We start from the raw sequence: 14,075 nt of genomic DNA on the forward strand, positions 1-14,075 counted from the left end.
GAAACTAGGATACTGAAGTAGTAATGGAATTTGATCTAAATAACCTCCGTTTCTATGAGTAAGATTAATTAAATTAGACAAATGTTCAGGTGATAGCCTATATGATATTAAATAAACCTTTGTACATAGTTTGAAAACAATCCATATGGGTAATTCCATGTCAACTGGTCCAATTTCAAAGAAGGTCTACACTTGACATCTTCCACGGATACAAAAAAAGTGGCCCAAATAAAGGGTCCCCTAACTCTGGACCTGGTTGCCATCATGCCCCAAATTTGGATAGCTTCATTAGAGATCCCAATGTATCCCCAGAAAAAAATTCAGCAAATTTTGAGATGGTCGAGTGGGGAGTTTTAGAACACTTGAAATGGAATGACCCATATGTGGCTGGTTAAGTACTGATATTCAGCACTTACCCAACCAGATTAACCACACAAAGGGGAGAATGTGGTTAAAGCTACAGTCTCAACATCCAACTAGAGGTGACTAAAAATGGCCAAGGTGTATAACTTAGAGGAAGCAGCCGGAGGTGCGACAACTTAAAGACCACAAGGTCATAGTGTGTTGTGTGCACAATAAAAGCACTAAAAATACAAAAGACAATTGCGAATATGTATGTGATGTTTGCCACATTATGATTGTCTTTTGTGTTTTTAGTGCTTTTATTGTGCATACTATGCACTATGACCTTCTGGTCTTTAAGTTGTCACACTTCCGGCTGCTTCCTTAAATAATCACATGTTTTTAGTCACCTCCGGTTGCTGCTGCTTCTTGATTTTTCACCTATTCTCACATCCTTTAAACTTAAGTTATACACCTTGGCCATTTTTAGCCACTTTCGTTTGCTGCCTCTTCATGGCTTTCACCTATTTTCATGATTTATACGCTATACACTTGGCCATTTTTAGCCAGACACAAAAACAGCATGCACAAAATCGGCACCATAGTCACTCTCTTTCATGTCATGGTTACCTTTATTGTATACTAACACCAACATCCCACCTATTACTTTTAGGACCCCTGAGGAAGGCGTGTCCATCAAAACACAGACCGTGTAGGGTCTGGTAGGACAAACATATGTGGACTATCAACTTGAATTGACATTTATTATATTGTGGAAAGTAATAAATAAATCATCTTTCAGAATATCCTCATCGACAGTTTTTTTTGTTCCCATCAGACTATTTACCATACAGTTAGTTATTTTTATTTGATATACTTCCATTTTTTAACAAAAAAAAAAAGTAAAATCAAAGCGGTTTACAATAAATAAAAACAATGGGCTATAATTAAAATCAATTAACACCCTCCCAAAAAAAAAACAACAACACTAAACTAGGGAATTATACATAGACACATTGACTAAACTGGACACAAATGGGTAAACAAGGACAGGAAAGATTTACAATATCTTGAGGGGAAAACAAGCAGAATAAGAACAAGAGCGTAGATTAAAATGTGGAAAGAGAAAAAGAAAAAAAAAGTCGTGGCACTTTATAAGTCTAGTAGATCTTTACGATCCGAAAATCAAAAGCTATTAATGCCAATAGTGCAGGGAAATTATGCAGAAACTAGAGAGATGACTTTCTGTATTGTTGGTGTCAAAATGTGAAATGTCCTGGTGGGAAAATTGCAACTGTATGTAAACTGGTTTCAGTTTAAGAAGCAGTTGAGCAATCAGCTGTTTGTTACTGCATTTTTGTGATTTATTAGTCGGCTTGTGAAGGAAAAAAAAACTGTTTTTACCACGTTTGCTATTGTACCCTTGTGATTTATTAGTTGACAATCGAAGAGAAGAAATTGTTTAGTTATATAGATGTTGGTTTGTTTTTATCTTATGTGTGTGTTAATTGATGTAAACTATTTAGTTTTTTTGTAAATGGTATAAAAAAGTTTTAAATAAATAATAAAGCCCGCCTTTTTTGAGACAGCCTTCAGCTCATAACCCTACTCCCCTCTGCCATTTGCTCACCACCCTAGCCAGCAGTCTAACTATTCCTTCTAACTGTAACACTTACCCTGGCATCCTGTTTATCTGTCTTTATTGTTTAGATTGTAAGCTCATTCAAGCAGGAACTGTCTCTTTTGTGACTGAACACTGCTGCATACGTCTGGTAGCACTCTAGAAATAATTAATAGTAGTAGTAGCACCAGTGTCTTCAGATCCAGAGTCACCATTGATCTTGACACCAGCTATTCTTCTAACGCAGAAAGCTAACACTAGAGAATGACATGGGGATTGTTTCCTGCAGTAAGCTGCGGCAAACCTGCAGGAACAGGGGAAAAAATTGGCCGTTTTCCAAGGGTACAGGAACAAGGCTTTTCACCGCTCTCTGGCGCGGTAAATGACCTTGTCCCTGCAGTAAAGGATTTATTTATTCATTTTTCTATACCATTCTCCTAGGAGAGCTCAGAATGGTTTACATGAATTTATTTAGGTACTCAAACATTTTTCCCTGTCTGTCCCAGTGGGCTCACAATTTATCTAATGCACCTGGGGCAATGGGGGGTTTAAGTGACTTGCCCAGGGTCACAGGGAGCAGTGTGGGTTTGAACCCACAACCCCAGGGTGCTGAGGTTTGAAGCCTTAACCACTGTGCTACACTCTCCCCCCACTCTCTGCTGCAAGTCACCTCCCTATCATGGATCCAACAGCCCCCCTCCCTTGCACCCTCGCTCCCGATCGCAGGTCAAAACCGGCAATCCCCACCCAAAAAACAAAACAAAACCCAAATAAACCTGCGACTCCTGCCCCAGCCTACCAGCTTCTTAGAAGCTTTGTCGACGAAGAGGCAACTTCGTAGGCCTGCTCCCTCCTTCCAATGTGACAACTTTCAAGTAATTTGGAGGTTATTACAAGAGCAGAGTAGTATTTCAGTGACCAGACATCGGAGTATTTTTTTGGAAGGTTACAGAAACTTCAGACATAATGTGCCAAATGTGTTGAACTTAGGGGTGAATATGTGGAATAACTTGTAGGTTTCATGGCTCAGTGTTATTCCCTTCTTGGTTGGCATGAGAATTTTTCAGCTTCCCCTCGTAAATGCTTGTGTCAGAGGCCCTGGTTGTCAGCTTTAATCTGTTTGATTTACCAAGCCAAAAGTAGTCAGTGTTAATGATGCTGGTAAATAATTTCTGACAGAACTTTAAATTGGGCTGTTGGGATGTTTCTGCAGAGACTGGATGTAGTATTAACACTCTGACAGTAATGTTTGCACTGAAAGGAAAAAAGCCTCCTATGTGGATCAGGTGGCTAGAGATGATGAAATAGAGAGAGTAGATCCAGGATATTTGTCATAATTCACTTAAATGCCGAACACAAATATTTGCAAGCCCTCCCTAGTGTTCTTTCGCATTTTATTTTGGAGAGCAGTTATCCAAAGTTCTTGCACATAACCAAACCATCCAGCAGAGGTCAGAATAGATGGGGGGGTGTTATTGTGCTGTTTATGGAACCTTTGCAAGTGCCACTCTAGTGTACTCAGAGCAGAAATATAGCACCAAGCCCTGAAAGCTTGTTTCTTTCTCTGTAATATCACCAAAATCTGACCTTTCCTGACTGATCACACTACCAAAACCCAACCCATATCCACAGTCTTATCACCTCTTGCCTAGATTACTGCAACCTGCTTCTCACAGGTCTTCTGCTAAACCATCTCTCTCCTCTTCAATCTGTTTAAAATTCAGCTGCACAGCTTATATTCTGCCACTGTTGCTACGTTCACATTACCCTCTCCTCAAGTCTCTCCACTGGCTCCCTATCTCCTTCCACATACAGTTCAAACTCCTCTTACTGATTTACAAGTGCGTTCACTCTGCAGCTCCTCAGTATCTCTCAGTGCTTGGACCTGTGCTCTTCAACATCTTTATAAACGATCTGGACATAGGTACAACGAGCGAGGTGATTAAATATTCGGACGATACGAAGTTATTCAGAGTAGTGAAGACGCAGGGGGGCTGTGAAGATCTGCAACGTGACATAATCAGGCTCAAGGAATGGGCATCGACATGGCAGATGAGGTTCAACGTGGATAAGTGTAAAGTGATGCATGTCGGTAACAAAAATCTCAGGCATGAATACAGGATGTCCGGGGCAGTACTTGGAGAGACCTCCCAGGAAAGGGACCTGGGAGTTCTGATCGACAAGTCGATGAAGCCGTCTGCACAATGTGCGGCGGCAGCAAAAAGGCCAAACAGAATGCTAGGAATGATAAAGAAGGGGATCACGAATAGATCGGAGAAGGTTATCGTACCGCTGTACCGGGTCATGGTGCGCCCTCACCTGGAGTACTGCGTACAGCACTGGTCACCGTACATGATGAAGGACATGGTACTACTCGAGAGGGTCCAGAGAAGAGCAACCAAGATGGTTAAGGGATTGGAGGAGCTGCCGTACAACGAAAGATTGGAGAAACTGGGCCACTTCTCCCTCAAACAGAGGAGATTGAGAGGGGACATGATCGAAACATTCAAGGTACTGAAGGGGATAGACTTAGTAGATAAGGACAGGTTGTTCACCCTCTCCAAGGTAGGGAGAATGAGAGGGCACTCTCTAAAGTTGAAAGGAGACAGATTCCGTACGAACATAAGGAAGTTCTTCTTCACCCAGAGAGTGGTAGAAAACTGGAACGCTCTTCCAGAGTCTGTCGTAGGGGAGAGCACCCTCCAGGGATTCAAGACAGGGTTGGACAGGTTCTTGCTGAACAAGAAGTGCGCTGGTAGGGCTAGTCTCAGTTAGGGTACTGGTCTTTGACCTGGGGGCTGCTGCGTGAGCAGACTGCTGGGCACGATAAGCCACTGGTCTGACCCAGCAGCGGCAGTTCTTATGTTCCCTATACCTCTCCCCGGGAACTTCATTCATTGGGTAAGTCTTTCTTAACTGTACTTCTTTACTGCCAACGCCAGACTCCGTCCCTTCTATCTTGCTGCACCATATGCCTAGAACAGACTGCCTGAGCCGGTATATCAAGCCCCGTCTCTGGCAGTGTTCAAATCCAGGCTAAAAGCCCACATTTTCAAGGCTGCTTTTAAGAACATAAGAATTGCCGTTGCTGGGTCAGACCAGTGGTTCATCATGCCCAGCAGTCCACTCATGCGACCGCCCTCTGGTCAAAGACCAGCGCCCTAACTGAGACTAGCCCTACCTGCGTACGTTCCGGTTCAGCAGGAACTTGTCTAACTTTGTCTTGAATCCCTGGAGGGTGTTTTCCCCTATGACAGACTCTGGAAGAGTGTTCCAGTTTTCTACCACTCTCTGGGTGAAGAAGAACTTCCTTATATTTGTACGGAATCTATCCCCTTTCAATTTTAGAGAGTGCCCTCTCGTTCTCCCTGTCCTTATCTACTAAGTCTATTTCCTTCGGTACCTTGAATGTTTCGATCATGTCCCCTCTCAATCTCCTTTGTTCGAGGAAGAAGTGGCCCAGTTTCTCTAATCTTTCGCTGTACGGCAACTCCTCCAGCCCCTTAACCATCTTAGTCGCTCTTCTCTGGAACCTTTCGAGTAGTACCGTGCCCACTTGTAAATACTCATGTCTGTTTTGTCATTCCCTCTGTAATTCCCTACCCCAATTATCCTGTTTGTCCGTCTGATTAGATTGTAAGCGCTATCGAGTAGGGATTGTCTCTTACATAGTTAATGTATTGTAAAGCGCTGCATGCATCTGACAGCTCTATAGAAATGATAAGTAGTAGTAGACTTCAGAGGAGTAGAAAATAGCTTCCTATAGGGAATCCCTCATGCACACTTGAAGAAGGCCCTTGGGAGAGTGAAGATTTAACACAGTCACTGCAGTTAAATAAAATGGTATTCACACCTATATACTTATTTTGGCACAACTTCTAGCTTTCTAAAGCAACTCAAGGGCAGATACTGCAACAACGTTTCTAAAATTCTGCATCATTTTATTATTATTATTTTTAATATATATATATATATTTTAAAATGTATATATATATACCACTTTTTAAAATGTATATATACATATACCACTTATAGCCTAAGTGGTTTACATTCAGGTACTCATGCATTTTTCCCTATCTGTCCTGGTGGGCTCAAACTCTTCTCTAATGCATCTGGGTCACAAGGAGCAGTGTGGGATTTGAACCCCCAACCTCAGAGTGCTGAGGCAGTAGTTCTAACCACTGCACCACAATGGAAGGAATTGGTGATTTCTCAAATACCACAAATTGAGGAGAGCATTACTAATATTGTACCAGAGGTAATGATAAATGCCCATAAAACACCTTAGGGCTCCTTTTACGAAGGTGGGTTAGAGCCTTAACACGCGGAATAGCGCGCGCTAGCCGCTACCGCCTCTTCTTGAGCAGGTGGTAGTTTTTCGGCTAGCGCGCACTAATCCTTTATAAAAGGAGCCCTTAGTTTAAACACCTCTAGTGGTATGTGCTCAGAAACCCAGAAACAGAAGTGTTAATTTATCTTCTTCTGTTACTTTAGGCCAGCGATGTAATCATCATCACACATAAGTTTTTCCCTTTTTTTTTTTTTTCCAAATTCAATCATTAAAAGTTTTGTGAAATAACTTCACTTGATAGGTTGAGGGTGTTGATATGGACCATGTTTTGATAGCCTACTTCAGGGAACCCAACTCATATCTTTAGTGAAAAATCCACTCTCTGATGTATATTACTTTTATGTGTTGCTTATTAAAATTTGGATGGAAGCCACAGCCCCATGCATCTTCTCTCCCTTCCTCCCCTCCATCATCTTATCGAATATTTCTTCATCTCTCCTTCCCCTCCACCATCTTATCCAATATTTCTCTCTCTCCCCCTCCACCATCTTATGCAATATTTCTCCCTCTCTTCTCCATGTACCATCTCTCCCTTCTTTCCCTCTATGTCTCCCTCCCCTCCCCCATGTCTGACTTTTACTCCCTCTCCAAGCAGCATCTCTCCCTCCCCTGCACCCCATTGCTGTCTCTCCCTTTCTTCACAGCCCTCTGCTTCATCCCATGTCCAGCATCTCTCCTTCCCTCCCTCATTGTCCCATTCCTATAAACTCTCCTCTTGCTCGCCAATGACAGCAATTCTCATGCGCTAACCCGGAAGCCTCCTCTCTGCTGTGGAGAAACAGGAAATTACCAAAGGGAGGGCTGGACACAGCAGAGGGGAGGCTTTCAGGTTAGCGGCAGGCAGCCTATGAGAATTGTTGCCGGCCTGCCGCTGATCCATTGGAGAGCACTGCAGGAGCCCAGATAAATGGTGGAAAATCACTAAAACCACCCAGATGCCTGACAGTTGCTGAAAAGGGGAAACCCAAACATATGGTAACCCTAGGAAGCACTGGCATAAGAATTATAGTCTGATCAACTCAACAAATATGTATGTGATCCACTGGCACATTTGATACACGGTAAGTGGTATGACCTATGAAAGACTAATAAGTGAAGTTAATCTAATTGAAAATGCATTTTCTGCCTTTTCAACTCATCGGACTGCACAAAGTATTACAAGTTAATACTTACTGTTAGATGAGGGAAACCCTGAAAAGCTTACAGTCATAGACCTCAAAATGTATACTTTGAAGAAAGATGAAAGAGCGAGAGATTTAAATATCTCCGTGGCATACATGCACAGAACTCTCTTTCAAATGAAAGGAAACCCTGGAATGAGAGGGCATAGGATAAAGTTAAAGGGGATAGACTCAGAAATAATCTAAGGAAATACTTCTTTACAGAAAGACTGGTGAATGGGTGGAACATCCTTCTGGTGGAGGTGAGGGCTGTATCTGAATTCAAGAAACCATGGGAGAAGCATGTGGGATCTCTTAAGATAAGGAAGAGATAGAAGATAATGGATGGGCAGACTGGATGGGCCATATGGTCTTTATCTGCCATAATTTTCTCTCGTTCTCTGTTTCTATCCTAGGTAGATGTAGTTACTGGAGAGGTGAACAACAGAGGTCCAGCAGGGGAGGAGAGGAAGAGAAAGCCAGTAGCCCTGGAGTTGTGGCGGGATGTGGGGTTTGATGGGGGGTGCAAATTGCAGGAGAGGGCTGGCAGCAAGAACAAAGGTAGGAGAACATGTGAAAGCCAACAGCAAAGTGTCTGGGAGGGAGACAGCAGCTGCTGCAAAGGCTTGGCCAACTAAATTACTGTTCATCCTCAGAACACAGAGAATCAGGACAAAGTAGATCAGATGCAAGAGGGAGAAATAAATTACTGGGCCTGACAGGTGCATAGTTAGAGAGTTCATACTAGTCATCCTTGTTTTTTCTCTTGACCTGATGTTTGGTTTTCTTTTCTGTTCCATTTCTGTTTATTGCAGGGAAGTAGCACCAAAGAATATTTCTTGCAGAAGATCATGCAGAGCTTGGAGCGTTATTTTTACCTGATCGCTTTCAATTACTATCTTCATGAGCAGGTAACGTCATGCACACTCGGTATCCCATCCATTCTTACCCCCAGCCAGAAACTTTCAGATACCAGATTTTCATTGCTATTCCTGAAGGGCTGAGACTTCTGAGGAGCTTTTCTGTAAGAGGAATATCTCTAGGTACTTTAACCTAAACATGAAACAGGTCACTATGAGCTACGAGGTCCATTATTTCTTTGCAAAGTGAATGTTCAAAGAACTGAGGGTTGGATTTTCTAAACGACGCCTTTAGCAGCGGCCACTTTGAAAAGTGGTGCCGATCGCATGTCAATCACACAACAGCGCAGTTTAGAGAATCATAGCCATGTCTAAAGTAGGCACCGGAAATGTAGGCCAGGACTTTATAGGCCTACATTTCTGGTGCCCACTTTTCAACGAGAATCGTATCCATAGAGGTGCTTACCGGCACCTACATCCACTGCCGGCATAAACCATGCCTACTATGGATGGGAGTTGGGCACTGTTGTTTATAGACACTTGCAAGCACCTACATTTTTTTTAAAAATTAGATTTTAATTGGTTTTAAACAATGTTGTCAGTTACCATCAATTACCAATTATTATAAATTAAAACAAGTTAGGTGGCAGTAGGGTTAGAGGAAATTATCCCCCAAGCCTCATCCTACTGTTCGTTCAGGAAATTAGTCAAGACCTATCTGTTTGATAAATTTATTACCTGACTTGATGGTTGATATTGCTGTATTTATGTATATTATACAATTGTATCTCTTCACTGATTGTCCAGTCCTCTTTTGTGTAAACCGCCTAGAACTGCTGGTGTTGGCGGTATAGAAGAATAAAGTTATTATTATTATCTCTGCCTAACTTACGGTACACTATAGAGAGTTTGGGCCCAAGTAGATAAAATATATGGCTGTTTTAATTTTCAGCCGCAGTTTAAACAGGTTGTGACTAATTAACTTAATGAAAATTGTCACTAGAGAGTTTACTCACCTGACTTCTAAAGTTTGGTAGATAGTTACTATGAAAAAAAAAAATAATAGCACTTTTCCTGACAGCTCTGATGTGATAAAGAAGTTCATAAACCCTCAAGCTGAAACCTCTCTTCATCCCCAGTGTGTAAAAAGGTTCATAGACAGTAACGCGGAAGACAAAGGCACGCGCCGACAACTGAGCGCAAGATGGAGGCGCGCGCCGAAGAAAAAGACTGTTTTTAGGGGCTGCGACGGGGGATTTTGTTGGGGAGTCCCCCCCACTTTACTTAATACAGATCGCGGCGGCGTTGTGGGGGGTTTGGGGGGTTGTAACCCCCCACATTTTAGTGAAAACGTAACTTTTTCCCTAAAAACAGGGAAAAAGTTAAGAAAAAAAAAAATAGTCTCTGGGCCTGATGCTCATCAGCATTTCCAAAATCTGTTAGATGCTAGTATAGCTTTGCTTTTTGTTTACTTGAGGTTCAATGACTAAACATAGTCAGTGGAAGGTCAATATTCAAATGGCTTCTCCAGCTAAATTTTGGAGGTAGATAAAATCAAAGGTTTGTATATTCCTGTCCTCTCCCAGGCTAAATATTTTGCAAATTAGTCATTGCCCAGACAGTAGGGAGTTGCATAGGAAAAACATTTGTGGTTCATTTTGGCTTTTTTTTTTTTTCTATTCTCTGACATTTTTAAATGCGTGATGGAAATTTTTAGTGCACTCAGAATGAGTTAACGTGCTTTAATTTGTAGACTGACATACATCAAATTGACTTGGGGCTCCTTTTACAAAGGTGCGTTAGGGCCTTAATGCGCGGAATAGCGCACGCTAAAATGCCACGTGCGCTAGCCGCTACTACCTCCTCTTGAGCAGGCAGTAGTTTTTTGGATAGCGCGCACTTATCCGCTGTGTGCGCTAAAAACACTAGCACGCCATTGTAAAAGGAGCCCTTAGATGCACTAGGGGCTCCTTTTACAAAGGCGCGCTAGCGGTGTAACGCGTGCTAAACTGCCGGACGTGCTAGCTGCTACCACCTCCTCTTGAGCAGGCAGTAGTTTTTGGCCAGTGCAGGAGTTAGCGCGTGATGTAAAGTCACGCGCGTTAACCCCGCTAGCGCGCCTTTGTAAAAGGAGACCTAGGTCTAGGTCTGCTATCAGTAGATTTTCAGTACCACTCTAAAGTGCAGTTCTGTAATCTAGGTTCTCACATTTACAGGCCCCTTGCTTGTGTAAATGTGTAGAATACTAGCTCTTACACACGGATGTTTGCATATACCTGCTTAAGTGGCTGCAGAGCACTTAAGTGCTGTTCTTCAACAGTGCAACTTACATAGGCCCATATTCTATAAACGGCACCTAAATAACATTACATTGCATTTCTAGACCGCAAAACCTCTTGGATTGATGCGATTTACAAGAAACAAGAGACTGGACAACTCCAGTGATATACAGAGCAATCATAAACACATTTAATTTCTGAGAAAACTCACAAATAAAGTCGATTTTACTAGTTTTCTAAAGTGGGTATATGAACATGAATGTGCAAACAGAGTATGTAGCTCCCTATCCCAGCTTGCAGGCAAGCGCTCCAAAAACATTTTATAAATGCAACCTCTGACAGGAGGAATTATGAATAAAGATGTCAAACGTAATGGGCGTTCCACTCAAAAAAAAATAAAATAGTGAATAAATCGAATAGATACTCAAGTGCCTACTCATATACAGCTTTATAACAGATGGTCTCAAATTTGAATAATACCTGGGCCTTAAATGGAAGCCAGTGGAGCTCTCTGTAATATGGTGTAACATGATTAGACTTCTGCAAATCAAAAATTAAGTTCTGAATTTTATGTAATCTAACTAAGGGCTCCTTTTACTAAGGTGCACTAGCGTTTTTAGCGCATGCAGGAAATTACCGCGCGCTATGCTTCTAGAGCTAACACGAGCTCAATGCTGGCGGTAAGGTCTAGCGTACGCTATTCCGCGCGTTAAAACTCTAGCACACCTTAGTTAAAGAAACCCTAAATTTGTACGTTGTCCAGCAAAGGTGTACTGAATTACAATAATCCAGAGTGCTAAGAATCAAGGATTGAACCAAAATTCTAAATGAGCTAGTGTCAAAAAAAGATTTAATAGTGGGTAATTTCCACAGGATGAAAAAAAACATTTTTTGACCAAGACAGTAAATGCCTTCATAGATAAGTTTCTGTCTAAATGCACACCTAATATTCTAATTTCCGGCTCAATAAGGCATGTAGCTCCACCTAATGTTAATCTACTCTCCACCTTTCAATTTGAAGGAGAGGAAAAAAAGAACTTGATTTTGTTCAGATTAAGTTTTAATTTATAGGCGCCGTTTACAGAATCATGCCTAGCGGTGCCTATGTGAAAACTTAGCCGGCAGAAATATATGCCAGGGTTTTAAAGGCCTAAGTTTTAGATGCCTGACTTTTTGAAGAATCACGCTTAGCGGCACCTAAGTCACACTCTGCCCATAAAAGTGCCCACTTAGGCGTTGGGCACCGCTAAGCGCCATATGATAGGTGCATATCTTTGATAGAATCAATTAGGTGCCTAAGTGCCTAAGTTTAGGAGCACTTTATCAAATCTGGTCCATAGTACTCTGTTTCCAGATTCAGTCTTCAGGTTTGCCCTTATTCCTGGCTAGCCATCTGATCCCTTACCTCAAAGGAACATTCGTTCCTCTCATCTTTCAGGTAGATGTTCGTGGATATTTACAAGGGTTCCAGCTTTTCAGGATTGGCTCCTTTTTTGTGGAATTTTTTGTCACTATATCTTAGGACTGAAAAATCTTTGAAAAATTTTGTCTCGATTAAAAGCTCATTACTTTAAAATGGCATTTGACACTACTCTCTTATAATTTTCTTTTTTTTTCTTTCCTACTAATAGGTTTTATTCTAATCCCCTTTTATCTTTTGTTGTCATTCTTTTTGTTCTTCCTCATAATATACTGTAAATCTTTCCTTCCCTTTAGAGCCAAATTGTGTTTGTTTTGTCATGGTTGATTTATCCTGTTTGTCCTTATTGATTTTATAATTTTTAACCCTTTTCATTGTAAACCGCTTTGGTTTAACAATCTTGTTAATAATTGTGATTTATCAAATAAAGTAACTATAACTGTATTTGCAAGGGAGGCGTGCACAGAGGAGGAGCATAGGCAGACTTTCAACTTAGATGGCTAGCTTACATGTTCCTGCTGCAATAACACAACTCTGGGGCTGGTGTAAGTGAATATTGGGTTTGCCGATGCTGGGATATGCTAGTATTCTATAACACAGTCTAGACCAGGGGGTCTCAAAGTCCTTCCTTGAGGGCTGCAATCCAGTCAGGTTTTCAGGATTTCCCCAATGAATATGCATGAGATCTATGTGCATGCACTGCTTTCAATGCATATTCATTGGGGAAATCCTGAAAACCCGACTGGATTGCGGCCCTCAAGGAGGGACTTTGAGATCCCTGGTCTAGACATAGTAGTTCTGTTACGGAAAAGCTCCCACTGTGTGGCCTCATGACACTGAAATAGAAGCACTCACTTATAGAATTCCTCATGTGTAGAAAATGCTGGTAAAAACCCCTCTAATTGCCTCAGTGCTATCTTAGAGAGTGTCAGGGATGAGCAATTGTGAAATGATTTCAAACACTTATCCATATAGCTACTGTCTGGGTCCCTTTCACTGCATCACAAAACCCCCCAAAATAAATCCCTCATGATCTAGTGGACCTCCTCCATCCCCCAAAGAGACGATACCCCCAAATAATTGCTGTTGATCTAGTGGACCTCCCTTGATCTCCCACTCCCTGATTTCAGAAGTGATCCCATATCCCCTGACCCTAGAAATTATGTCCCCTAAATTCATAAACATTGCCATACTGGGACTGTGTGCCCAGTTTTCTGCGGTGTCCAATGCAGGTCAGAAGAATCTGGTAAGATTCTGAAAGTGTCAAACGGATTTTATGCTGCTTAGCCTAGAAATAAGCAGTGAGATTCCCTTCCTGTGATCAGCTCAGCGGCAGCGTAATTCTCTAACCGGCACCTGTAACATGGGCACTAGTTAGAGAGTCGTGGTGGTTAGATGGCATAGGGTGATTCTGTATAGGCCGCCTGTGTGTGATTCTCAAAAGCCGCTTAGGCGGCTTCTGAGACCGAGCGCCCCATACAGAATCCGGCCCATATGGTTTTATGCCTAAATCATTAGCAAAGGCCAAAAAAAAACCTGGGCAAGAGGGGAGTTTGTATCATCAAAATGCAGAGTAAAATCTCCTAACAGACCTAAATTAAGCGGTAATAATTTAATTGAATATAATGGATTGTAATTCGTACTGGGAGAGGTTTGAGGGTGGTGGGTAGCTGGTAAAATAAAGAGAAATCTATTAAAGTTGAAGAAGTCAGTCTTAAAGCTAATGACCCATTATTCAGAGGGGTTTAATTGGGCAGGATTGGCTCTTGCCTGGTTAAACCACACTGAGTGGACTGGGAGGTAACTGAATATCTCCTCTGACCGCTACTTTGGGGAGCTCCAGGGATGGAGCTGGGATTTACCCAGTTTACGATGATATTCAGTCTGCTAATCAGATAAGTGGGTAAACGTAGGACAGCAAAAAGACTATCCAGACTTTTTCAGCCAAATTACCTAGGCACCAATCTGAATATTGGCTTGTGCTCAGGTAACTTCCTGGGTAGCCAAGATATTCAATGCCTGAGGCCTGCATTGACTATCCA

At 42.0% G+C, this 14,075-nt stretch overlaps 1 protein-coding gene across 3 annotated transcripts in view; it reads left to right on the forward strand.

Annotated features, from left to right (window-relative positions):
* The window catches only part of PALD1 (phosphatase domain containing paladin 1), a 521,435-nt gene that overhangs the window by 334,273 nt on the left and 173,087 nt on the right, over nucleotides 1-14,075 (forward strand). For all 3 annotated transcript variants that reach the window (XM_033940451.1, XM_033940452.1, XM_033940450.1), the window contains exon 11: nucleotides 8,290-8,385. In XM_033940451.1, the coding sequence (XP_033796342.1) occupies nucleotides 8,290-8,385 (96 nt within the window). The remainder of the gene's footprint in view (nucleotides 1-8,289; nucleotides 8,386-14,075) is intronic.

This window comes from Geotrypetes seraphini, chromosome 4, assembly GCF_902459505.1.
Source record: "Geotrypetes seraphini chromosome 4, aGeoSer1.1, whole genome shotgun sequence".
NCBI classification, from domain to species: Eukaryota; Metazoa; Chordata; class Amphibia; order Gymnophiona; family Dermophiidae; genus Geotrypetes; species Geotrypetes seraphini.